The sequence below is a fragment of the Taudactylus pleione genome, unplaced genomic scaffold (genome assembly GCF_031769625.1).
Source record: "Taudactylus pleione unplaced genomic scaffold, aTauple2 ptg000814l, whole genome shotgun sequence".
NCBI classification, from domain to species: Eukaryota; Metazoa; Chordata; class Amphibia; order Anura; family Myobatrachidae; genus Taudactylus; species Taudactylus pleione.
The window spans coordinates 2,526,483-2,550,724 of record NW_028285216.1 but is presented as its reverse complement, the minus strand read 5'-3'; the positions used below and the strand labels follow the sequence as shown (position 1 = coordinate 2,550,724).

Below are 24,242 nucleotides of genomic sequence, written 5' to 3'. Positions count from 1 at the left end.
GGTTCGCACGGAGCGAAAGTATGCAAATCCGCGATCGCACGGCAAGGCATTAACACGCCCACTGTGTCCTGGTGTGCGATCACGGTGTGTATGCAGATGCCCACCAGACTGTCTGAAGACGCCCACTTATGCACTTCATCTCCAGGAAGTGTATGCAACCATCGGTAACATCGAGTACCATCGGAAGCGATCGCAGCACTTGTGGCTGACCATACCCTACTGTAAGCACTGCGAGTGCTTCAGTGTGAATTTCAACCATGTGACATGTATTAATATGCACGCCTCTTAAACGGCGTTAAGACGCTCAGACACTCCTGCGTTCGCACCACCACACCTCCATTTTCATCGACCAGCCATTATCACCACCCACAAACAGCTTTGTCACTTAGTGACAACAATGTGTTTAGCTTTTATATTGAAATGCGAGTTCTGCATGTTTTATTATCCTCATGGTAACTCTGCCCTGACCTTAGCACAAAGCTATAGAACATTCTAACCCACTTCATGCTCTTTCCTCCCTATCTAGCCCTTCTGTGTCACGCCTGTCTGTCTGCCCTTTAGAATGTAAGCTCTCACGAGCAGGGACCTCTTCCCTCATGTGCTTCTCTTTACAGTTTCTTCCACTCCTTACTTCCCATAAGGGCACCTAACAGGTGACTGCTAACTCCCTGCTGCTTATTGTGAGTGCTTTAATCGCTATTGCAGCAATGTATATAAATCGTGTCCTTGTCCTGCACTGTAATGTACTGTAAGTTATTCGTTTCTTTTTCACTTATGATTTTATGTACTCTGTAAGGCGCTGCGGAACACTTGTGGCGCCGTATACAGTGCATTCGGAAAGTATTTTCACAGCGCTTCACTTTTTCCACATTTTGTTATGTTACAGCCTTATTCCAAAATGGAATAAATTCATTTTCTACTTCAGGGTCCACAGGATACCTTGGGGTATAGGTGTGACGTCAGTCGCAGGGCACCAAAGAGTTAAGCTTTCAGCCTCCCAGGATGCACTAGGTCCCCCTCCTATACCCCGCCCCCGGGCCAAGGCACCTCAGTTTAGTTTGGTGCCCGGCCGGAGTCGGGTGCACCTGTTGGAGTGGGGGCTAGAAGAGCCCCTGAAGCTTATTCTTCATGCACCTGTGGCTGCACATCTGGATGAACAGCATGGACAGTCAGTCCTGACGTCCATGCTGTCTTCCCTACACCCCGCCGGTACCAGAACGCCGGTACTGATCCGGGGATGCTGGTGGGCGTCTGGGGTCACAGCTAGCGGTGACCCCAGATGCTCCGGACCATGGCCGGATTCAAGGGGGACAGAGGTAAGCAGCGGGGTCCCGCGGTGGGTCCCCGCTGATCACATGGTCCTAAGTCCCCAGGCAGGGGGCTCCCTGGGGACTGGCTGCAGCGTGGAGCCAGGCGACCAACCTGCGCTTCCACTACCCCCTGGGACAGCGGACCGCAGCAGAGCGGTAGCGCTGCGGCGTCCCAGGGGTTAAATGCATGCCAGGGGAGCGCGCCTTCCCTGTCTCACAGCCGGCGCCTCCCCCGCTGCACACAGCCCTCTCTGCATGCTGCCGACTGGTCCTGTGGCAGCGCTCCTCCCCCAGGCCAGCCTCCTCTCTGCTCCTCGGCGGCCATCTTCTCCAGAACGCATGGTGAACGCTGCTGGAAGCGCTGGACGGAAGCATCGTGGTCTGGGTCCCCCCGCATACCTCTCCTCCGCTGTGGTCAGGTCTGTGTATGCAGCGCTGTGTCCTACCAGGCCCTGTGTCTGTGTAGTTGAGTGATCAGCGCTGTTAGTGCAGGAATTGTTATTTCTCTGCATTGTATGTGACTGTGCTAGCGCTGCTGCCTGTAACTTTTCTTCTCTAAACTGTCAGCTTTATTACTGTCCCTGTTCTTCTGCTAAAGCCCTTGCGGTGCGGTGCTGCAGGGTGGTCTCTCGCCTATTTAATACTTAATTGGTGAGAGAGGTCACATACGTGGTGCCATCATGTCTGAAAGTGATTTTCCCCTCCGGCTTCAGTGTACCACGTGCAAAGTACCGTTAGCGGAGGGGGAGGGTAGCGCGGAGGGCCTTTGCCGGCAGTGTTTGTCCATGGCGCGGCCTATTACGGTTACAGCACCGGTACAGGAGCCGCCCTGGGCTTGTTTCGCTCAGGCGTTAACAGCTTTAGTGGGCCAGTTAGCTCCGCAGCCCGCGTTTACTCCGAGGGGTTTGTCCCAGCAGTCTGTGGTGTCGTCACCCATGCAGGGGTTCCCACGACAATTGGTGGTACCCCACAGTCTCCCTATTTCCCCGCTCCCGGGTTCTCAGGAGCCAGCGTGGGTTAACTCCCTGACGAGTTCTGTACAGCACTTGTCGGATGTGTTGCAAGGGGAGTCTGTGATGCGGCCTCATAAAAGGCCGGTGGCGTCTCTGTCCGCTCCTTATGAGGATGACGAAGGGACGTCTGATGATGGGGAGATTCTTGATCCTTACGATCAGGAACCTCTCCATACTAAGGACGCTGATGCTAAGTCCAAAGTATATATTCCTGGACTTATTCGGGCGGTCCGCACAGCCTTGGTGATTGAGGACGAAGTTCCCCCAGCGGCTAAATCTAAGTATGCCTTTTTCAAAGATGTGAAGGGCGATGCCACAGTCTTTCCTCTTTCGGGTCAGTTGGTGGACCATTTAGAGGAGGCGTGGAAACAACCTGGCAAAAGATACCAGCCGCAGAGACGCCTGGCGGTGGCTTATCCGTTCGCGGATAATTATTTTGCTAAGTGGGAATCCCCTCCACAGGTGGATTCTCACGTGACCCGTCTTGTCCGTAGTGCCACATTGCCGATGCCATCCATGTCCTCCCTTAAGGATGCTACGGACCGCAAGGTAGAAATCTGCCTGAAGTCCGCTTATTCCCTTGCAGGGGGGGCAGCACGGCCGGCTATGGCCATTTGCTGGGTTGCCAGAGCGATGGCGCGCTGGGCGGATTCATTAGAGGCTTCTTTTGAATCCGACTGTCCGGCCGAACAGGCGGAGTTGATTGGCAATCTCCGTGATTCGGCCACCTACATCAACGAGGCGGCTCTAGACATTAGTACTCTGGTGTCTAGAATTTCTTCAGCAGCGGTAGCTGCTCGTCGCACCTTGTGGCTGCGATCCTGGAAGGCGGACGCAGATTCCAAGAAAGGTCTGGAAGCGTTGCCGTTTACCGGAGAAGTTCTCTTCGGTCCGGATCTGGATAAGATTGTGGCCACGCTGGCGGCAGCCAAATCTGCTTGTCTCCCGTCGGCCGCTGCTCCTTCTGGTTCGGGACCATCGTCCTTTCGGTCATCTAGGGCCCAGGGCAGGCCCAAACCACAGTCGTTTCCTCGACAGGCTGGCCCTAAGAAATCGGTCAAGCCCCGGAAGCAGGCATGGAGTACCAGACGTCCGGCCCCCAAGCCAGATGACAAGCCTGCGGCCTGACGGTCCGGGCCTCCCTTTGGGGGATCCCAGGGTGGGAGGCCGCCTGCTACAGTTCGCCCAGTGTTGGTCGACCACTACGACAGACACTTGGGTTCTGGAGGTGGTTTCCCACGGATACGCCCTCTCCTTCCGGCACAGACCCCCGGCTCGCTTCTTCACCACGGGTCTCCCATCAGACCGGAACAAGGCTACGGAGCTGCGGAAGGTATTGCACACTATGCTCCAGGCTGGAGTTATAGTGGCGGTTCCATTCTCCCAGAGGGGCCAGGGTTTCTATTCAAATCTATTTTTGGTACAGAAACCCAATGGGTCATATCGTCCGATTCTCAACCTCAAAGCACTCAACAAGTCTTTGCGGGTCCCGAAGTTTCGGATGGAGACCCTACGGTCCATCATTCTGGCGCTGGAACCTGGGGACTACTTGGTGTCATTGGACATACAGGACGCTTACCTGCATGTCCCTATTCTTTGGCGCCATCAACAGTTCCTCAGGTTTGCAATCCGCAGCGACCACTTCCAGTTTCGGGCGTTACCTTTTGGCCTGGCAACAGCACCACGTGTTTTCACCAAGGTGATGGCGGTCATGGCGGCTTCTCTGCGGCTGCAGGGAGTCCGCATGTTGCCGTATTTGGACGACCTGTTATTGGTGGCAGGATCTCCAGAGCTCCTGTTACGCCACTTGGACCTGACCATTGCACTGCTGCAACGGCACGGCTGGCTAATCAAATGGCAGAAGTCCACTCTAATCCCGTCTCGGAGGATTCTGCATCTTGGAGCCTTATTGGACTCGGGACAGCAAAGGATCTTCGTGACGGAGGACAAGATCTCTGCTTTACAGTCAAGGGTGCGCAGTTGCCTGCACAGCCGCCGGGTGTCCTTACACTCGGCGATGAGGTTACTGGGCTCCATGGTGTCGGTGTTCGACATGGTGGAATACGCCCAGTTTCACTCCAGACCTCTGCAGCACCTGATCCTGTCCAAGTGGAACGGGCTGACTCAGTCTTTGAAGTCCCAGACGATTGTGCTCACCCAGGAGGTTCGCCTGTCCCTTGCGTGGTGGTTACAGACGGCCCACCTCAACAAGGGACGTCCGTTCTGGGTTCCAAATTGGGTCCTGTTGACAACGGACGCCAGTCTTCGGGGCTGGGGAGCAGTTTCGGGTCCACACTTGTTCCAGGGCAGGTGGACGCCGACAGAAGCGGAGCTTCCAATAAATATCTTGGAACTCCGTGCGGTCTTCAATGCTCTCCAGCAGCAACAGCGGTTTCTCCAGGGTCGCCCGGTGCAGGTCCAGTCGGACAACGCTACCACCGTGGCCTACATAAACAGGCAAGGAGGAACTCGCAGTCGGGCGGCTCTCGTAGAGGTCTCTCGGATCCTGGTTTGGGCGGAGCGCAATCTTCCGGCCATATCAGCGGTCTTCATCCCGGGAGTGCTAAATTGGGAGGCGGACTTTCTAAGTCGCCAGGACGTTCATCCGGGGGAATGGTCCCTGCACCCGGACGTTTTTCAACTACTGGTGGACAGGTGGGGTCTTCCAGAAATCGACCTCATGGCGTCCCGGCACAACAACAAGTTGCCGGTGTACGGGTCTCGCACAAGAGACGAAGGGGCGTCTCTGGTGGATGCTCTGTCCGTCCGGTGGACGTTCCGGTTCGCATACCTGTTCCCTCCGGTCTCCCTTCTTCCACGGGTAATCCGGAAATTCAAACAGGAAGGAGGGACGCTCCTGTTGATAGCTCCCGCGTGGCCCAGACGGCACTGGTTCTCAGACCTTCAGGGTCTGTCCGTGGACATTCCTCTGCGGTTGCCGCTACGACCGGACCTTCTGTCTCAGGGTCCTTGCCTTCACCCGGACCTGACTCGGCTGTCTTTGACGGCGTGGCTGTTGAGACGGCCATGCTGAGGTCCCGGGGGTTTTCCAGCTCTGTGGTGCGTACCATGTTACGAGCTCGGAAACCGTCTTCCGCGAGGATATACCATCGCGTGTGGCATACGTTCTTCCAGTGGTGTCGACCGAGAGGTTATGCACCGCGGGAGTTTCGTCTGTCTCGGATTCTCGCCTTCCTGCAAGCGGGACTAGATCATGGGCTTCGCCTTGCTTCTTTGAAGGTACAGGTTTCGGCCCTATCTGTCTGGTTTCACCGTAGGATTGCTACAATCCCGGATGTGCGCACCTTTATGCAGGGTGTTCTCCGCATTCAGCCGCCCTTTGTTCCACCTGTGGCGCCTTGGGATTTGGCTGTGGTCCTGAGGGCTCTCCAAGGACCGCCGTTTGAACCACTGGGCTCAGTGGATCTTAAATGGCTAACAGCTAAGACTGTTTTCCTTCTGGCCATTGCTTCGGCCAGACGTGTTTCTGAGTTAGGGGCTCTTTCTTGTAGACCCCCTTTCTTGGTTTTTTATGGGAACAGGGCAGTGCTCCGCACTCGGCCCGAGTTTCTTCCCAAAGTTGTTTCCCAGTTTCATGTTAACGAGGAAATAGTTGTTCCGGCCTTTAACTCACCGGGTCTTTCCGTGGGTGAGGCCTCTTTGGATGTTGTGCGGGCCTTAAGGACTTATGTTGACCGCACTTCTTCGTTTAGGAAGTCGGACGCTTTGTTTGTCCTCTATGGCTTCCGTAAAAAGGGTTGGCCTGCTTCAAAGCAAACTTTGGCAGCCTGGATCCGTATGGCTATTTCTGAAGCTTATCTTCATGAAGGCCTACCGGTCCCTCCTTCTCTGAAGGCTCATTCCACTAGGTCTGTGGGTCCTTCGTGGGCAGCTCGACGTGGTGCCTCGGCAGTTCAGATCTGCAAGGCTGCTACGTGGTCTTCTGTCCATACCTTCGTGAGGTATTACAGGTTTGACACCTTCGCCTCTCAGGATGCTTCCTTCGGGCGGCGGATTCTCCTTTCTGCACAGGAGCGTCCCCACCCTTAAAGGATACTGCTTTGGGACATCCCCAAGGTATCCTGTGGATACCCTATGGACCCTGAAGTAGAAAATATGAGATATGGTAAGAACTTACCCTTGTTATCTCTATTTCTACGAAGTCCATAGGGTTCCACAGGACTCCCGCCCTGTCGCACCTGTGCTGCAGATGGGCTTTGCTCTGGTCACCGGTTTTCCGTCTCCCTCTGGTGAGAATGTGATTCTTGTATGTGTCCAGATCTTTGTTCTCTCTCTTCCTTCTCCTCCTCCGGCCTATGGCTTGGTAACTAACTGAGGTGCCTTGGCCCGGGGGCGGGGTATAGGAGGGGGACCTAGTGCATCCTGGGAGGCTGAAAGCTTAACTCTTTGGTGCCCTGCGACTGACGTCACACCTATACCCCAAGGTATCCTGTGGAACCCTATGGACTTTGTAGAAATAGAGATAACAAGGGTAAGTTCTTACCATATCTCATATTTTTGTCCACAAAATTCTACACGTAATACCCCATAATGACATGTAAAAAGTTTTTTTGAGATTTTTGCAAATTTAATATTAAGAAAAAAACTATGGCCAAAGATGGACATTTCATATTTGTTATAAAAAGATCTTTAATTGCTCTCTGTATAAAATTGGTTAGAAAAGAAAGCTTACAACAAGATCACATAGCTTATCTTACTGCGTGCAGCAACAGGCAACTGACAGCTCTCCAATATGTCACATTTAGGAGCTAGAGCTACAGGAGTGTGTCTATACAGAACTATAAGAGGTGAAAACCGACTGGCAGATTTTTTATCCAAAGAAGGACTGTCCCTCCTGAATACAGACACTTGAATTATGCTGGCCTCTCTTTCATTATCTCAGTGTGTTTTCTTCAAAGAACCACCTGGCAAGTTGCTTAGACAAAAAGCGCAACTAACAGACCAACTACCTGGGAAATACACAGGTCCATCAACAAGTGAATTTCCTCGGGTCTCAGTCCGACCCTTGAAAAGAGCAGAAAACCTGGGTCGATGTGCGTTCATGTGCAAAAACCCAGATTTTGGTCTATGTGTGAAAGGTATGTTAAGTCATGTGATTTGTGAAGGAATTGTATTTTTATTAGGGGTGTGCACCGGCCACTTTTCGTGTTTTGTGTTTTGGTTTTGGATCTGGATCTTTCTTCGTGTTTTGGATCTGGATTGGTTTTGCCAAAACCACCCTTCCGTGTTTTGGGTTCTGGGTTTTGTGTTTTGGATCTGTATTTTTTTGAAAAAAAGCATAAAAACAGCTAAAATCACAGAATTTGTGGGTTTTTCTGCTCCTATGCTATTATTAACCTCAATAACCTTAATTTCCACTCATTTCCAGTCTATTCTGAACACCTCACACCTCACAATAGTGTTTTTATGTCCAAAAGGTTGCATCGAGGTAGCTGGATGACTATGCTAAGAGATACGAGTGGGCGGCACAAACACGTGGTCCATCTAGGAGTGGCACTGCAGTGGCAGACAGGATGGCAGTTTGAAAAACTAGGCCCCAAACTATACATAATGCAAAGAAAAAAAAGAGGTGCAAGATGGAATTGTCCTTGGGCCCTCCCACCCACCCTTATGTTGTATAAACAGGACATGCACACTTTAACAAACCAAACATTTCAGCGCCAGGGTCTGCCACACGACTGTGGCTGAAATGATTGGTTCGTTTGGGCCCCCACAAATCAAGCTGGCAATTAATCTGTCCCTGCACAAACTGGCTCTACGGAGGCAAGATGTCGTCCTCATCCTCCTCATCCACCGATTCCTCACCCTCTTCAGTGTTGTGTACATCCTCATCCTCACAGAGTATTAATTCGTCCCCGCTGGAATCCACAACCACAGGTCCCTCTGTACGTTCTGGAGGCTGGTCTCCCTGGAAGAGTTGATAATTCATTTTATGAACATCATCTTCTCCACATTTTGTGGAAGCAACCTCCTACGCCTTTCGCTGACAAGGTTCCCGGCTGCACTAAATACTCTTTCGGAGTACACACTGGAGGGGGGGCAACTCAGGTAAAATAGAGCCAGTTTGTACAGGGACCTCCAAATTGCTTCTTTTTCCTGCCAGTACAGGTACGGACTGTCTGACATGCCTACTTGGATGCTGTCACCGATGTAATCCTTTAACAGACAGACGCACGCTTGTCGCTGCTGCTTTGAGGATGCAAGTGCGGCTACATCGCACACAAGTCACAAACACATTAAAAAAATAGTTTTTTATTTTTTGGAGCACTTTGAGAGTTACACCACCCTTTAACAGACAGACGCACGCTTGTCGCTGCTGCTTTAAGGATGCAGGTGCGGCTACAGCCCACACATTTCACAAAGACAGAAAAAAAAAGAACAATATTTTTATTGTTTGTGTAGCACACTTTGAGGGTGTCACCACCCTTTAACAGACAGACGCACGCTTGTCGCTGCTGCTTTGAGGATGCAGGTGGAATCTAGACGGGATTTGGAACCGGGGACACACTACCTCCATCAATTGTCTAAATCCCACTGCACTAATGGCGGATACCGGACGCACGTCTAACACCAACATAGCAGTCAAGGCCTCAGTTATACGTTTTGCTTCAGGATGACTGCTGTTGTACTTCATCCTCATCGCTAGGGACTGTTGGAGGGTCAATTGTTTAGTAAAAGTAGTGATGTTCCTACTTCCTCTCTGGGATGATGAACAACTCCCAGCAGCAGCAACAGCACTAGGAGGAAGTGGTTCTTGATCTTTCCCTATTTTATTTTTATCGGAGAAAGTTTGTTCCTCCATTTATGTTATATTGATATATACGTGCGGCTAAAGCGCACACAAACACAGAAAATATTTTTTTATTTTTGCTGGAGAGTAGTGCACTTTGTGGGTTACACCACCCTTTAAGAAATGAGCCAGCCGGCTCTTTACTTATGGGACACAGGCGCACGCTTGGCGCTGCTCCTTTGTTGATGCACGTGCAGCCACAGTGCACACAATTCACAAACACAGAAAATAATTTTTTTTTTGGTTTGGACTGGAGTGTACTTTGGGGGTTACAGCACCCTTTAACGGTCAAGCCAGCCGGCCCTTTACTTATGACACAGGTGCACGCTTGGCACTACTTTGTTGATGCACGTGCGGCTACTGCGCACACAATTCACAAACACACAAAAAATATTATTTTTTTAGCACTTGGGGGGAGCACCCCTGATGGACAGAGCACCCCTTGGACAACACTACAGCACCCCTTTAGGACTGGGACACTGCACAGGACTTTGGAGTGGACACAGCCCCTATGGAGAACTGACTGCACAACACAGTCCAGCCAGCCCCTATGGACTTTGAAGTAGTGGACACAGCCCCTATTAACAACAGCAGCACAGCACAACACAGCCAGCCCCTATGGACTTTGAAGTATTGGACAACAGCAGCACAGCACAACACTAGTCTGCACTACACTACACAGCCCAGCCAGCCCTAACTCCCACCCTCCCTCTTCACTGTCCACAGCCGAGTGAGAAAATGGCGCCGACGCGGGTACCTTATATAGGTTCCAAAACCCGCGAGACTCGGAAGGCGGGATGATGACGTTTTGCCTCGATTTCAGATCCGAGTCAGGCGGGAAAAGTCGAGCCTGACTCGGATCTGCCTCGGATCGGGGGGGGTTCGGATTTCAGAAATCCGAACCCGCTCACCCCTAATTTTTATGCATATCAAAAACCCTGTATTAAGTTTATTGAATAAAATCTATGGAAAGCAAGCCAAAGCCTGTAATGACTTATACCTCTTTCAGACATAAATTTCCGGCTTCAACCCGTCTCGCATCCAAGACACAGATCACACGTTAAAGCTATGTTACCCCTTTCACTCTTAGAGGGATGTCCCGGTTTATTCCTGGGTCTTCCAGCATTCATGATATCTCCAAGCGCCACTGTCCCCGGCCAGTCAATTTGTGTCAGGCGTGACCCGGGTTGCACCTTTCAAACTCTGCTAGTGAGCAAGGTTGCGAACCTGCGACTGTCAACCCTCGTCACACCTTTCATGCATACGCCAGACCTGGGTTTTAGGTAGTGGTAGATAACAGTGACTTTCTCTACTCTGCTAAATAACAATCATAAATCAGTATAAAGTATAGTCCTCAGTGAAAGCCTAAACCAGAGCCCCTCACATCTTCCCACCTCTAATAACACCCACCACACACAGATGTTTTTCCATTGTTGCTTGCATTTCTGGTAACTTCAAAATGACAATACCCTATGATGGTAATAGTACAGTAGCTTGTGTGATCTCGGAGACCGAGAAACAGAAGCAGCCCTTACTCTGTGCAGCATATAGCAGGTGCTACTTTTACTGCTGTGGATGTGGTATGAAAAGTTGACATTCAGAATGTTGTCATGTACGCTAGTTCAACAGGAAAAATGTCATCATTCACAAATGTCGACATTGTTAAATATCGACACACAGTTTTTTGCATATTTTAGTCTAAACCTAACCCTAAAAGTAACACCTAAATGTACTGTCGATATTTTGAAGTCGACATATGAACATGTCGACATTTTGACCATGTTCTGAATGTCAATATTCTGCCTGGCACCACTGCTGTACCTCTAATAACAATGATTCATTGGGGTCAGTCCATTTAGGACCAAAGAAGGCAAATTGCCGTTGCAATGGCATAGAAACGTCGGCAACGGTGCGGCAATTCACCTCCCATCGCGGCCCAATCTCACGTCGGACTCGCACTTTTTTGCTTGCAGTCCTATGGGGCTGCAAATACGGGTCCAAAAGTACTGTAAGTGCAACATCCAGCTGCACTTAGCACGGGGGTGAGAACATCGCTCCTAATTGGATTGACCACATTGAAGTATATTTGCTAAAGGTAAATTTAGTAAATACGTATCCCCCATCTCCCTTTGGTTTTACATTTTAAAGATAGACTTTATACAAAACTCTCCAAAGTTTATTGCTTTTGGGTTAAACATAGGTTTGTAGGGGGAATAACTGTTAACAGTATTTTGTGAAAGAAAAAAGCCCTGTGTTTTACATCACACTACATTGTCAGATGTGCATTATTTATAATGTGGGACTGTTTACCCATTATAACTAATGCATATCATTTATAATATGTAGAAAAAGAAAAGATTTTACTTGTCTGAATGTTGTCTAATTTTTTTCTACACAAACAGCGTTAATCTGACCATATGCATGAAGTTGTGCAGTCTGAGCTTTGATCAGTGGAATCTGTTACCAGTGTTGGTCACGTGTGGGTGGTCAAATTTGATACATCCGGATAATCAGAATCATCATTGAGCTGCTTTTTAGGAAACCTAAAAATATACATGAATTTCGACATTATCAGCGAGTGTATAAAGCGATATTACAGTGTTACATCACCTGATTTGTGTACAAGTCTATTGTAGAGCGACACTACAGCTGTACACACCATGATTCCAAATCAGTAAAGTCTGTTTTTTTTTTTTTGTTTGTTTTTTTTATAAAAGTGTCCCTTTAAAATCTCTGCTCTATTTCACACACTTCTTTGTCCTTTTCTAATGGAATACATTTACCACAACTTGCTCATTATATAGATTCTAATTGCCCTCCTAATGTAAAGTATGTGGTTTTCTCTACAGTGAACAGCCTCTTGGTAGTCATGAATACATCCAACAATGCAGGAAATTTAACACAGACGTCCGGCTTCAGCTGATTAAAAAGGAGATGGTGCTGGGTGATCTTGCAAGATCGGTAAGAGGAGAACACACCTAACAAATATTGTGTCATACTAAATTCTAAGCTCTCTGCCTGTCTGGCAATAAATTCCTCCAGTATTAGACACTCTGTTTACAGTGATCAGTGAGAATCCTCATACCCCTACCTAGAAATGCTTTGCCTAGCTTTTAGGTGCCCATTTACTATAGTACATATCACAAATATTGTGCGAAGTGCATTTTGGTGTATATTTTTCACAAATGTAACTACTATTATAAATATAGGTGTTACACTTTAATTACTGCTCCTACTTTTTTCATTTTAGATACAGACTCCTGTGATAGCTTTTATAAATGTCCCATCATTGCAGGACTTAACAACCTATAACTGATTATGCAGATCCTGTTTGGTGTAATTCACAAGCAAGCAATCCCGGTCCAGTTTGACCATACACAAGGTTTGCCAGATTGCCCTAATAAGAGATCCTATTGGATGGTTTGATGACAAAACATGTGCAGATATTTCCTGCACACTAAAATGAATCAGCTGTGTGGTGATGTCACCTAAATTTGGTTGAGAGCTACCAAAATGTCAGACCTGGTTACTCCCTATGTGAAATGCTGATATCTTTTCAGTAATCACAGCTGGAATGGCAGGGCATTGCTTTGACATGTGAATTAATATCAGGATTGCACTACTTTACGTGTCTCTTGCTGTAAAGAACGATATGGCTTGGGTTTGAAGAACCAAACTCGGGCCTTCTTTTCAGATATAAAACACTGAGAAGCACAAGTGACATGGGTTTGCTCAGTCTATAATTATCTCCCTTTTACTTTGCGGTGATAAATGCAGGTGGAGACTCAATTCTTGGACAGTAATATTCCAAGTTAAATACCGAACAGGACAAATCCTGAGGGCATGGATATTGCAGGGAGAGAACAAGGGGGAGGAGGGCCCTGCTTGTGAGAGCTTACAGACTAAGGAACTAAGTGTGTATTGTGTACAATTAAAATCCTCTTTTCCCAGGCCAGTGACATCCAGAGCCCATCTACTCTGAACCATCATGTCCATCTCCAGGAGAGACCAGTCAAACAGACCATCACCAGGTAGGAGACACAGGATGTCTGAGACATCTCACAGGCACGCAGTCTCATTCTGCTATTTTACACGAGAACTGTATGTCTAAATATTTTCTTAAACTATAATTGATATATTATTGTTTTACATGTTGTTGCTCTCTTGTAGATAAATCAGTAGTGGTTTTATTATGTTTAGTGTTACTGCAAGGCTCTGCTTCTTGTTTCCTGTAGTCTATGCATTTGCAGAATTTTGTAATAAGATGTGTAGTTGGGAACCTCTGTGGATGAACCTGATGTGTCTCCTTTCAGACAGGCGCTATCTCTGCTCTTTGATACCTTTCATAATGAGGTGGATGAATTTGTTGCATCAGACGTGAGTGTATTCACTGCATTCCTTTAATTCTTTGTGTATATTGTATTGTATTCTATATAAGGATAAGAAAGGGTGACGTTCCATAGTGCAATATGTTTTGTAATAAATATGTAACACGCTTGGGGGGAATTCAATTAGCCCTGATAATTTTTCGGGTGGATAAAACGGGACTTACGGAATTTATTTTTTTTGTTACCTTAGGGCAATTCAATTAAAGCCTGTTTTATCCGCCAAAAAAATGACCTGTTTTCAGGCGAATACACATAAGATCCATGAGCCAGCTTCCCACTAACAGGGTCATTATCGGGGATGGGTTTTTTTTTTCAGAGCCTGCTGAGCTCTTGGAAATAATCCCAGATAAGGGCTGCCGGCGGCTGTGCTTTGGGGCTAATTGAATAGGCCCTGGTGGTTCATTACCATAGCTTATTGAATTCCCCCCCCCCCATCATTTTATTCTATATTAAAAATGAAATAATACATATAAAATATAACTACTGTCATGAAAAGGCAATAATTAATGCAGAAATGAGTGTAACAAATTCTGCATGTGACTAGTCATTCAGTAAAACTGTTTAGTCTAAGGGGGAGATGTATCAAATCTTCAAGAGATAAAGGGAAGTTACCCATACCAACCAATCAGCTTTTAACTCATTTTATGGACTGTGCTGGATAAATGATAGCTAAAAGCTGATTGGTTGCTTTGAGCAATTTCTCCAATTATTTTCTTTTGTTACGTTTCATATATCTCCCCCCAAATGTTTCTTTAAAATTTAAAGTTTCATTGAAAAATCCAACCAACACTAGGGGGAGAGTCAATTAAAGACAAGGTACCTTAGGATGTTATGGTAATAAAACATTGTTTAGTTTTGCTCCCACCTCATAAAGGCAATGTTTACTGTATCGTAATAACAGGAAATATAGACCTGCAGATTCCCCTCTTTAATCAGATTCCAGCTTAGCAGATCTATAGTCAAAGTGAAATAAATCTGTATGGTATAAAGAGCAGCTCTAAAAATATCATACATGCCGACAATGTGGCTGCCTCCTCCGGGAGGAGGCTGTCAATCTGCACAGCAGGGGGGCGTGATGCTAATTTGGGGGTGGATCGAGGGTGTGTGCGATCACGGCCACACCCCCGCCACACGATGCCAAGATTACCGGCATTGTGCAGCCGGGGGTGGGGCCACGATTACGCGATTCGTTCGCGAATCGCATCACCGGCTCCCCCGGACCGCCAACTTTGGCACTTACAAGCCGGAGCGGACACCGGCGGAGGGTGTGCAGGGGGATGTGGCGCCAGGCCGGGAGACTTGGCCACCTTTCCGGGGGCACTGGGAGCGCCACCTAATTTTCGTGAGGCTACCGACCTACCCGGGAGAGTAGGCAAGTATGAAAAACATCCAACGTGTACACCACATATATATAGATATATATATATACATATATATAGATATATATATATAATGAAGTGATTAGCACAAGAAAGCAGAGCGTGCTTTCCTACTTTTGAAAATGCATTTCAGAGAGATTGTGAAAGTAACACCATGCGCACGGCGTTAAAATGGGCGTGTACTGCTACATCTGAGAGGTGTCATAGACTGATTTACATCCAAATGCAACTGAGCCCCAAAGCAGTTAGTAAAGTCAACTTGTTGATGAAAACACACTGATACTTTTCAGAAAATGCATGTACCTATAGGGATCATTGTACCTTATAACCAATGCAGAGAAATTATACTAATGATCCCATTTGAATGTATATATCTCTGTTTTTTTTTTTATATATAACAGCTACATAATGGGGGTAAGGTGCAATCAGGGAGATTGGCAGACACTTCAGGGAGTCAGGGAGAGTGCTACTATTTCAGGGAGTCTCCCTACAGAGCTCCTGCAAGCCCATACTCTTTCAGGATCCACTGACAAACACACACAAACACGTACATGTATGTGTATTCATATATAAAATTGTCCCCAATATCACAACTTTATATAAAATGCAGTTTGACAATCCAGCCATGTGAAAATAAAAATAGGTATCACAAAAGATTTCTTTTAATAGTTTCCTGCTGTCCATTTCCTAAAATCCAACTCTTGTTTGTTTTTTCCATTATTAATCTCACTGCTTTTATGTTCTCCACTATTGTCCAGAACTGTCTGTGATGCAATGTTCCATGTCTCATTTTCCTTACCAATAGGTAGACTTCCACCTACGAGCAGAGAGGGTGGTACAGTCGGTGAAAGCAATCTGCAATGCACTGGCAGCCGTTGAGACCCTGGAAATCAGCAATGCCCTCAACCAGCTGCCTCCCTGTCCTTCGAGAGTCCAAATCAAGTTCAATAAGGTGCAGAATGTTGGGTTTGAAACACAACCATTCAGGGCAATAAAATATAAACAATTGTTTATGAAGGGCTCATTTACAATCGGGCATATGCTGGACATACTTTGCATGAGCACCTTAAATGGGTATGCATGTCTCCTTACATCTGCTAATGCCTGGAGAAACTAAATGGTGGGTGGGCACCGACTGGCAAGTTGAATACAGAAAGGGCAGCCATACACGGTAAGATTTTTTTATACGATGTGTACGATTTCGATCGATAGTAATGAGCGATCGTACACATGTATGTTGTTTTGGTGTACATATGATGGCGATGCGCGTCCCCGCAGTCGTACAATTGAATCGCCTCTCGTATCGGGAAAACCGTATGAGTGCGACCTATCTTACCACGATGTGACACACATCGTATCACTTTTGGCAGATGATCTGATGTCTGATTACGAGGTGTATAAAAATCCCTAGCCGGCGTTGTGAAACGAAGCATCGGATCGTATGATTGTATGAAAAATCGTACTCCTTTTGAACACATCGTATGTAAAATTTCAAGGGAAAATTTAAAGAGAAATCTTATAAGACCTATTGTACGTCTTTTTATTGCACCGTGTATGGCCTGCTACAGGTCTTATTCACTCAGCTGCATATAGTTGGCATTTTTGTATCAAGGCTGCTGACTCTTTCAGATAATTTACATGTTTTTAGGCGAGGCAATCAACAAGGTATGTGTAAAGGCTTACAGATTGTATTTTCTCATCTTGCCAAACAAACTAATTTACAATACATGTGTTTTAATTTTTATTTTTTTTTAATAATTTGTTTTTGCAGGATCCCAACTTTCTGGGCCAAAGAGAGAACAGAGGTAATACTATATTATATGTGTGGTTTATATTATAATTTTTTACAGAATTCAAGCACAGATTATTTTTGTTGTCATAGTTTCATAGTTTAGCGGTATTTGTTATAGGATGCCTGAATGTGGCAAGTGTGGATGGTACTTGCGTGGGTTGTTTCAGTGTCTTGCGGTTACCTACATGTCACATTTAGGGTAATGGTGCCAGTTAAGGCAGTCAGTGATATGATAAGGTTGATTGTAGGGGATTGCCTTTATATTAGAAAATTACTCATGACTACAGTGTTGCCTCTCATTGTGGGCATGATTCAGAGATATACACTAATGCAATCGCAGCTGTGAAAAAATGCTAATGTCTCTAAAGCTTACCCGAGCATAGGGATGCCCACTTCTGCCTTCTCATATCCGTCCTTCTCATATCCGTCCGACGACGTGCATCAGCGTAAACATCGGGAATATCGATGCAGACTCTGCAGCCAAGCAGCATATGCGTCTAGTCTGACCAGTCACAAACCAATAAGCAAATGCATGCTCTATGCGGACGTAATAGCAAAACAATTGCAGCGCATGTGCATTGTGGCTTACACGCATGTGCAATGGCAAAAAATAGCTCGATCTGAGTAAGAATCAGGATTGTGTTAATCTTTGATGGTAGTGGCCTATTGTTTCTGTTTTTGTGGCAGCCTTTATCTGCAGTGTGAGTTGAGATTAGTGTAGATTGCAGGGCAGTGTCTAGTTGCTGTGTCAGGTATTGAGGTGGCATTATTGGAGTGCTGGTGATGGCATCTCTCAGTTGTAAGGGTAGCGGCACGTGTGTGTTATGGGGGTGTTAGCATGTGAATGTCTGGATAATGCATTTACGCAAATACATGCCATGTAAATGGTATTACTGAGGATTATTTTATACAGAGGCATATTAGCATGTTGTTCCTAGAGAGATGTAGCCTTGAAATTAAGTTGGAATTGATGGCCATTGTTTACCATTATGAATGCCATCCTTTAGTACTAGAAGAGGTGGTGTGACCCTGACATTCCCACGTTCCTGACCTCATTTTGGAGAAGCTGGAGATTTTTTTTTTTTCTGGGTAACACTTCAGTGAATTTTATACCCCTTTTACACTAGAGCTAAAACCCGGGTTATTGCAGGGTTAACCCGGGTAGCTCCTTGGTATAAAAGGGGACAGGATTGGATTCCCGTTTGAGTGACACGGTAATCCATTCCACGTAACTTGCAGGGTTTAACATGGGAAAGACCTGTGAAACCTTGCAGTGTAAACTGCGTGATCCGGATCACAATGAACTGCAGCTGGCCGCATGCCGGCTTCAGTGGCGCTTGGAGATGATGTCATCTCGAAACTTACACGCCAGAAGAGCTGGGTCACTGCAGACCCGGCTTCGGTGTGAACGGCGCCGACTCGGGAATTTCCTGGGTTGGCGCCAGCTAAATTCTGGGTCTGATCCGGTTTGGAACCATGGTCCAACCTCCGGGTCAGACCCGGAATTTAGGTATAAAAGCAGCATTAGTGTAAAAGACCAGCTGAAGCTTGCAGTGAATGAGGATCTGAAGACCCTTGCCACACCAGAGTGACTGAGTCAAGGGATGGCCAGGAAACTGTACCCTTTGGCACTGTTTATGATTTTTTTTTTTTATAGAAAATGAACATCCCGCACCAGATTACTAAGAGTAAATAATATTTACACATGAGGAATGTCTTCTTTTGGTCTTTCCCTATAGAATAAAGTTATATATTTCTATAGGTGCAATTCAGGTGACACTCACTGATTAGAGAATATCTGTACAATTGATGCAGAGAAAAAAGGGAATCAGTCATAGATTGGGTGCACTCAATCCCTCATAATGAATAATGAAATCAAATTTTTATTGGGTATACTTTAAAAACACAGGCCTGCTAAATCAAAATAAGGGTGCTACTTATTGCTCTCTCTTTTTCAGTATTTGTATATTATTATCGTATGCTGTTAAATAGGGTCACATAAAGCAAAATATAAAATCAGTACATATTATAAAGGTTTAGAGTGATAAAGAATAAAATTAATGTGAAGGAAATGAAGTTTAGAAACAAAGCTGTGCGCTGTCCTTATTTATAAATATGTGATACGGTTCTATGAATTGTGTGTGCTTTAATCATGAAAAAAAATAGCAATTCTGAGTGTTAATATCAGTGTAAATATAAGTTTACTTATGAGATTCAACTATGTGGTATTGTTACATTTAGTGTAAACAGTATCTATTAAATTATACACTGTCAGGTATTGATACAGTTGTTGCCAAAATCCTACAAATGGAGTAAAGGCCAGCTATTCTTTATCACAGGAATAAAGGGTTTGTATTATTATTAGTATTATTATTATTATTATTATCGTTTATATCGCCTTTACAAGGTTTATAACCAAAAAAAGTGACTTACAGTAAAATGAAGAACAAGGACATGGATAATATTCATTGGTACATTGGTGGCCATAACACCCAATTAAGCAACAGTGTCCTAGTGGTGAGTAAGAAGTATATGAAAATAAAGTAAGGAGAAGCACAAGAGGGTAGAGGGCCCTGCTTGCAAGAGCTTACATTCTCAAGGGGATGGGCAGACAGACGGGCATGATACAGATGGGGAACACAGGGAGGAGGGAGCATGTAGTAGCAAGTTAGGATGAGAGTTGGAAAGCATTGATGAAGTAGTGGGTCCGTTTGAAGGATTGTAGAGAGGTGGAGAGTCTGTTGGGGAGAGGGAGAGAGTTCCAAAGGTGTGGAACAGCACGGGCAAGGTCTTGGAGTTGGAGGAAGTAATCAGTTGGCATGAGAGACGGTGTGCATTTGTTGAACGAAGAGGGCGGACAGGAGAGTGAAGGGAGATGAGGTCAGATATGTAAATGGGAGAAGAGTGTGTGAGGGCTTTGTAAACAAGTGTGAGAACCTTGAATTGGGTTCTGAAGGGGAAGGGGAGGCAGTGAAGGGCTTGTAAGAGAGGGGAGGCAGATGTAGAGCGTTTGGAGAGAAAGATGAGTCGAGCGGCAGCATTGAGGACAGACTGGAGAGGAGAGAGGTCGGAGTTGGGGAGGCCAGATAGGAGAAGGTTACAGTAATCCAATCTGGAGATGACCAGTGAGCGTATTAGGGTCTTAGTAGCATCCTGGGTGAGAAAGGGTCTGATCCTGGAAATATTTTTAAGATGGAAACGACAGGATTGTGAGAGGTTCTGGATATGTGGTTTGAAGGAGAGGGAGGAGTCCAGGATAACTCCAAGACAGCGCACTTTGGGGCTAGAGGAGATAGTTGTGCCATCAACTGAACTGAAGAAGAAATAGTGGGAATTGAGGTTCTGTGGGAGGGTGGGAAGATGATCATCTCAGTCTTAGACATATTAAGTTTAAGAAATCGCTGGGACATCCAGGAAGATATAGCAGAGAGACAGTTGGAGAGAGGAGAGAGGGAGATATGTCAGGGGAGGAAAGGTAGATCTGAGTGTCATCAGCATAGAGATGATAATGGAGGTGAAAAGAGCTGATAAGTTCAACTAGAGAGGACATATAGAGGGAGAAAAGGAGTGGTCCAAGAACAGAACCTTGGGGAACACCTACTGTGAGAGGATGTGGGGGTAAGATAAGTCATGAGAGGAGACAGAGAAGGATCAGTCAGAGAGGTAGGAGGATAGCCAGGAATGGGGAATTGGAATAATCAGAAATATCACAACGGTGAGTGAAGACCAGATCACGCAAATACCCACTCACATGGGAGGATGAGGAGGTCCATTGGGAGAGACCAAATGAGGATGTGAGGGTAAGGAATTTGGAAGCAGAGGATTCAGTGGTTATATCAATTGGAATATTGAAGTCACCTAGGATAATGGAGGGAAGGTCTGAGGGGAGAAAATGAGGGAGCCAGGAAGCAAAGTTGTCAAGGAATTTGGAGGAAGGGTCAGGGGACGGTAAATGATAGCTACTCGCAGGTGTACTGGTTGTAAAAGATGTATAGCATGAGCCTCAAATGTAGAGAATGTAAGGGATGGTTCAAGGGATATAAGTTGTAGGTGTAACCAGGGGATAGAAGGACACCAACACCACCACCATGGCGACCCCCAGGTCGAGGGGTGTGAGAGAAGGTAAGTCCCCCAGAGGAGAGGGCTGCAGCAGAAGTGGTGTCAGAAGGTGAAATCCAGGTTTCAGTAATGGCTAGGAGATGCAAGTTGTTGAAGATGAAAAGGTCATGGGTGGGAACCAGTTTATTACAGACCGATCCGGCGTTCCAGAGGGCACAGGGTCAAGGGACAGTGTTTGTGGGAGAGATGTGAATGAGATTTTCAGGATTACTGTAACGAGTATGTGAGATTAATTTTGGGGACCAAGATGAATAGAGTGGAGAGATTGTGCGGGCACCAATGCTGGGAAGGGAACTTTTAGGTGGTGAGTAGGGAGGGAGTTTAACGAGATGTGGATGGAGGTGGGATGAGGTGGCATGGAGAGGAGGGTTGGAGGAGAGATTAGCAGTGGGGTAGAGTAGGACAATAGTGGGGGTAGAAGAGAATACAAGTGTATTAGTGGGAGAGGAGAGGGAGAAAGGCAGACAGAGGAGGGAAGATAAGGGAAGGAGAAGGTGAAGGAGGAAAAGGGAAAAGGATAAAGGTGGAAGAAGGGGGCAGAACAGAGGATTAGGTAGACACACTGAGTGAGGGTAGAAGTGGAAGAAAACATGGTCATGGTGTGGCAGAGGTGGTTAGGGGGAGGAAAACTGGAAGAAGGAATAAAGTATGAATGTGAGTGACAGTGCAGGAGTTTTGCAGAAAAGCAAGTGAGAATACAGTGGATAAAATGTGTCTGCACAATAACAAAAGTTTTTTACTGAGGGGAGTAAAAGTGGAGATTTAATAGGTGGAGAAAATGAATGTTAAAGTAGACTGTTTTAGAAGCTAGATTACATGTGGCAGGGCATAGGACTTGGGTAACAAGACATTATTTCTAATGCTGGCCATACACGCTGCAATTATCGGGACGATCCGCCCGATATCCGCGGATCGCCGCGATAATTGTAGCGTGGGGGGGGCGACCGAGGGTTAAATATTGCTTGGTCGGGCATGCTGGTTTGTCCAGCATGCCCGTCCGATGCGATATTTACCCGGTAACTGTCGGCCGCATCGGGCAGTGTATGCCCAGCGCGGCCGACAGACAGACATTTCCTGTGTTCTTTCCTACGGAAGGAACAGGGAAATGTCTCCTCTCCCGGGGGTGGAGCGCAGATGTCGGGCTATACACTGTGAGATTTCTCTCACAGTGTATGCCGCGGACATCTGCGGCTGGCAGCCGGCCAGATAAAATGTCTGTCGGTCTGACAGACATTTTATCTTGCCGTGTATGCCCAGCTTTAGAAGAAAACTGAAATTGGTACAGAATACAGTGAGCTTTGAGGTCTTGTGTAATCAGAGAGGTGGGACAAAGTTTAGCAAGTATAGTGTTAAGTTCTTACAATGATCATGTAGTGAAAAAAACTACTGCACACTATTATCAGTTCCTAGATTTTATTCATAATTTTCAGGATACCATACAGATATCTTAGCTGAGTTTCTAATATAATATAGTGGGCTTATTAGCTGTAAAATGAAGATCAATGTTTAGTTGTTCAAAATTCAGACTTGGGGCCTGATTCAGAGCCGCTCGTACGCTCCGAGCGATGTTTGCCCAACTGCGCATGCGTACGGATCGTAATACGCATGCGCGAACCAGTCAGTGCGGCCGAAAATCGTTGCTGCTATTTTGAGTGACAGAATGAGGCGTATGTGGGTGGTAACGGGAAGGTGCTTGAAAACGGGGAGTTGAGATCCGAACGCAGGCGTGCTTAAAGGTCAAAACGGGCGTTTTAAGGGTGTGCATAATTAATACAACAGCGTCATTGACCACGTCACTGGGTTATTTTATAGCCAGAACTGCTCGCAAGATTGTGGTAGCAAAAACCAACCACAAGAATAGCGAGCAGTTCATACGCTGGTCGATGTACTCGATTAATCTAATAAATAGCGGACATGACGTAGGATGCAAGCGGCCAGGGGGCGTATTTTTTAAAAAAACGACCGCAAGTTTTGTTCGCTCGTTCAGACATAGAGGCGTGAACAGACCGCAAAGAGCGACCGGTTCATTTGAATAGCCACCCCTACTTTCTGGACGAACGACCGCAAATAGCGTCCGGCTCTGAATCAGGCCCTTGATCTGCTGCACACTTATGGTCCAATGTATATAACATGGCATAAATAATCCAGTAATTAAGTGGACTTTATATTTAATATTCATTTGGTCATGAATTATAATATTTCAACTGGCACAGTGTCTGTGCAATTTGAGGTTTCACGTATTTCAAATTCGATTTATATTAGATAATTACATGTTGTAATTAGTATCAGCATATAGTCGGGTCTGTATTATCCCCGTATTAGTGGCTGATATCCCTTCAATATTGCCTGTCTCATAGACTGAGTCTTACTATACATACATTGGATTATACATCACATGTAACAGAGTGCAGGTTATACCATCATAATGTGTGGTTTTCACATACAGACATTCCTCACTTAACAACCGAGTTCTGTTCCTACGACTCGGTCATTAAACAAATCGGTCGTTAAACAAGGACATACAGTCAGGTGCATAAATATTGGGACATTGACAGAATTTTCATATTTTGGCCTCTATTCACCATCACAATGGCTTTGAAATGAAACAAACAAGATGTGCTTTAACTGCAGACTTTCAGATTTAATTTGAGGGTAATTACATCCAAATCAGGTGAACGATGTAGGAATTACAACGGTTTCTATATCTCATGAATGTCATGATAAGTAAACTGTGATATTAACACTCAGGATTGATAATTTTCTTTGTGCTTAAAACACACACAGTTCAGAGAACCGTATCACATGTTTATAAATATGGACAACGCACAGCTTTGTTTTTAAACTTTATTTCCTTCACATTCATTTCATTCTTTTTCAGTCTTTACCTTTATATCTACTCCTTTTATATGTCGCTTTATGTGACCCTATTTAAGGGCATCCGATAATAATATACAAATACTGAAAAAAAGAGAGCAATAAGTAGCACCCTTATTTTGATTTAGAAGGCCTGTGTTTTTAAAGTATGTTATAGTACATAATATATATAAACTCTCAGTCGCTGATCCTTTTGAAGAGGATCACTTGCAAATTTTTCCTAGGGTGGTATGGTCTATAATTCTTTCAAAATGTTCTAATTTTGTTAGTGTAGGTAACATATTCCATTGTGTCAGTGTTGATTATGTGGATTTTAGTACGTTGCACTTTTGAGTGATGTGTTGGTGATGATATTGATGGCGTATTGTAGTGTCATTTATAGAGACAACGTTGTGCTGGACGGTAAAGTATTGTGTGCACTACATATCCCATAGATGCAGTATACATAGAAGTGCATATGCCTCTGTGTGTATACAGCATTTTTGCCTCTCCAGAGCCTTTTTACATCTATGTGCTTTAGATGCACTTGACATGCTTTTCAGAATGGAACAAAACA

General features: G+C 45.8%; 1 protein-coding gene across 3 annotated transcripts in view; it reads left to right on the top strand.

The window, feature by feature from the left end:
• Positions 1-24,242, top strand: part of PIK3C2B (phosphatidylinositol-4-phosphate 3-kinase catalytic subunit type 2 beta) — a 202,458-nt gene that overhangs the window by 59,617 nt on the left and 118,599 nt on the right. For all 3 annotated transcript variants that reach the window (XM_088458178.1, XM_088458180.1, XM_088458177.1), the window contains exons 6-10: positions 11,984-12,095; positions 13,086-13,165; positions 13,448-13,511; positions 15,707-15,853; positions 16,673-16,706. In XM_088458178.1, coding sequence (XP_088314304.1) covers positions 11,984-12,095; positions 13,086-13,165; positions 13,448-13,511; positions 15,707-15,853; positions 16,673-16,706 — 437 coding nt within the window. The remainder of the gene's footprint in view (positions 1-11,983; positions 12,096-13,085; positions 13,166-13,447; positions 13,512-15,706; positions 15,854-16,672; positions 16,707-24,242) is intronic.